General features: G+C 41.3%; 1 protein-coding gene across 1 annotated transcript in view; it reads left to right on the top strand.

The window, feature by feature from the left end:
• Positions 1 to 2,292, top strand: part of LOC101862289 (dihydropyrimidine dehydrogenase [NADP(+)]) — a gene marked incomplete in the record, with an annotated part of 35,539 nt that overhangs the window by 15,703 nt on the left and 17,544 nt on the right. The window contains 2 exon segments of the mRNA XM_005103827.3: positions 1,271 to 1,432; positions 2,074 to 2,270. Of these exon segments, the coding sequence (XP_005103884.2) occupies positions 1,271 to 1,432; positions 2,074 to 2,270 (359 nt within the window).

Raw genomic sequence — 2,292 nt, 5'->3', positions numbered from 1 at the left:
GGGTGAATTCATGCCCACGAACATACTGGGTACTCTTGTGTGAGTTATGTGTGCACCGTTATATGTGTCATTGGGGTTGAATGTTCTGAGTGCACTTTTGTGTTGATGCCGAATCTGTGTTGATGTTCCGGTAAATCCCCTCAGAAATTATCTCGTCGATCAGTAATGTATCTTATCACACTTGATCTAAAACTGACACATTTAGGGCATTGATCTGGGCCTTTTCATGATGCACGAATAGAAAGTGAACTGCTGACACGTTTTGCTGGTTTGACAAAAAATTCTTCTTTTGTATAGGCCTACTTTTTTATCGACTTTACCAGTCGATGTTATCTCTGATAGTGAATGTGAATCCCGAGGAGAAGGGGGAGCAGCTGTTTATCTACTGTCTCCCGATGATCCCAACCTTGCAGACAAATTAACGGATAGACAAATAAAACTATAATGGACAAAACTCGGTAAAGGATGCGACCCCTTTAGTTAAGTTTTTATTATAGGCCAAGACTTTTCATAACGAAAGTCAGTAAGGTCGTTCAATGAGATCTACACTGTTGATCAATTGAGCAGGATAATATACCCCTGTTTTCATTGTATTATTATATTGTGCAAAGCAAAGAATAAGCGACATCTGGAGGTAGTGAAAAACATAAAACGCTTATGTTTTATTCATACCGCGAGCGTCTGTGGTGTACCGGTAGCGGTTAGATGTTTCTCCGTCACACGCGAAAGACCTAAGTTCTATTCCTGTGTGGGGAGTTGTTTGTTTGATTGTTTTTTGTTTGTTTGTTGTTGATTTGTTTTGCTTTTTGCTTGTTTGTTTTTCGGGGCTCTGTCAGCTAGGTCGTTGTATCACTCTCAGCCCCAAATAGGCAGGATCGTAGCTGCCCGCCATCTGTATGATCCAAATTGTGTCAATATTATTGGGGGGGGGGGTGTGAAACACCTACAATTACAAAATTAATCTTTAACTCATACCACCGTATAATCGTTGTTTTCTTTCTCGCCTTCATGCAAAACGGCGACTACCAATAGGAGTAGGGACTTATTTGAATCACCATAACCTGCCTTGTAGTTAGTGTGATACTGTGGGCTTGTGAAGATCATGATACAGTGTAGGCTAATATTTTTTAGAAGATTAATTGTTCATAACATTTCAGGATTGTTCAGGTTTTCAGTAACACTTATGATGGGCCAGCCACTAGTCAGTGGACGACACTGCTGGATTCATGGCTTACTAAATTTCTGCAAAATGTTTCTTTCTTTGTGCCAGAACTACTATGGAGCAGCAAAGACTATCCTGTCCGACAACCCCCTTGGTCTCACGTGTGGCATGGTGTGCCCGACCTCTGACCTCTGTGTGGGCGGCTGCAACCTGGATGCCACAGAAGAAGGACCAATCAACATCGGCGGACTGCAGCAGTTTGCCACAGAGGTTACTGTTATTTTCTTGGTTATTTTGATTTTATTTTAGTTTCAGTTATGATCACATTCACTGAACGAGAAAACTTGGAAACTGAAATATATAATTAACGCTGTACTATATACTGAATATGACATTTCTGTGAGTCAGAGTAAGCTTAGATCAAATTCATAAACTTAGAGAACCATCTGTCGAAGGTAGAAAACTTGTTCTTTTCATGACTCCCTCCCTTTCCCTCCCAGGTCTTTTAAGACATCAGAGACAAATCCGTCGATTATAGAGATCTTAATTGAGTTTAATTTTGATAAGAGTTTTAAGGGCACTTGCAACACAATTAGGTCAAAATAAAATAGCGAGGATAAGAGGTGCATCTAGAGAGTTAAGATAAGCTATAAAGAAAAGAAATAGGAGAGATAAGGACAACAGATGTTGGACAGGAAAGATGAAGCAAATCACACCAAAGTACTCACCAACCACCCACTAGACATCGTGTTCCCTTCCATCACTTCTCAGGCTTATATTTTTTTAAGCAATGATAATACCGTCTTTCGGTGGTTGAGAGCATAATATTACTCAGGAGGATTTTCAAAGACATGAAATAACCATGCTTCGATGACAAAGAACTTAAATTTTTACTTTCCTTCATTTCTCAGGTTTTCAAAGACATGAGAGTTCCACAAGTTCGAGACCCAAGCTTACCTCCCTTGGATCAGTTGCCGGACAGCTACAAGGCCAAGGTGGCGCTAGTAGGCTGTGGTCCGGCCAGTATCAGCTGTGCCACCTTCCTGGCCAGGCTGGGCTACTCGGACGTCACAGTTTATGAAAAGAAGTCTTACACAGGAGGCCTGAGGTACGCTAGTTGGTTGGGGGGG

Source organism: Aplysia californica, unplaced genomic scaffold, assembly GCF_000002075.1.
Source record: "Aplysia californica isolate F4 #8 unplaced genomic scaffold, AplCal3.0 scaffold00391, whole genome shotgun sequence".
Lineage (NCBI taxonomy): Eukaryota > Metazoa > Mollusca > Gastropoda > Aplysiida > Aplysiidae > Aplysia > Aplysia californica.
This window is presented reverse-complemented; position numbering and strand designations above follow the sequence as displayed.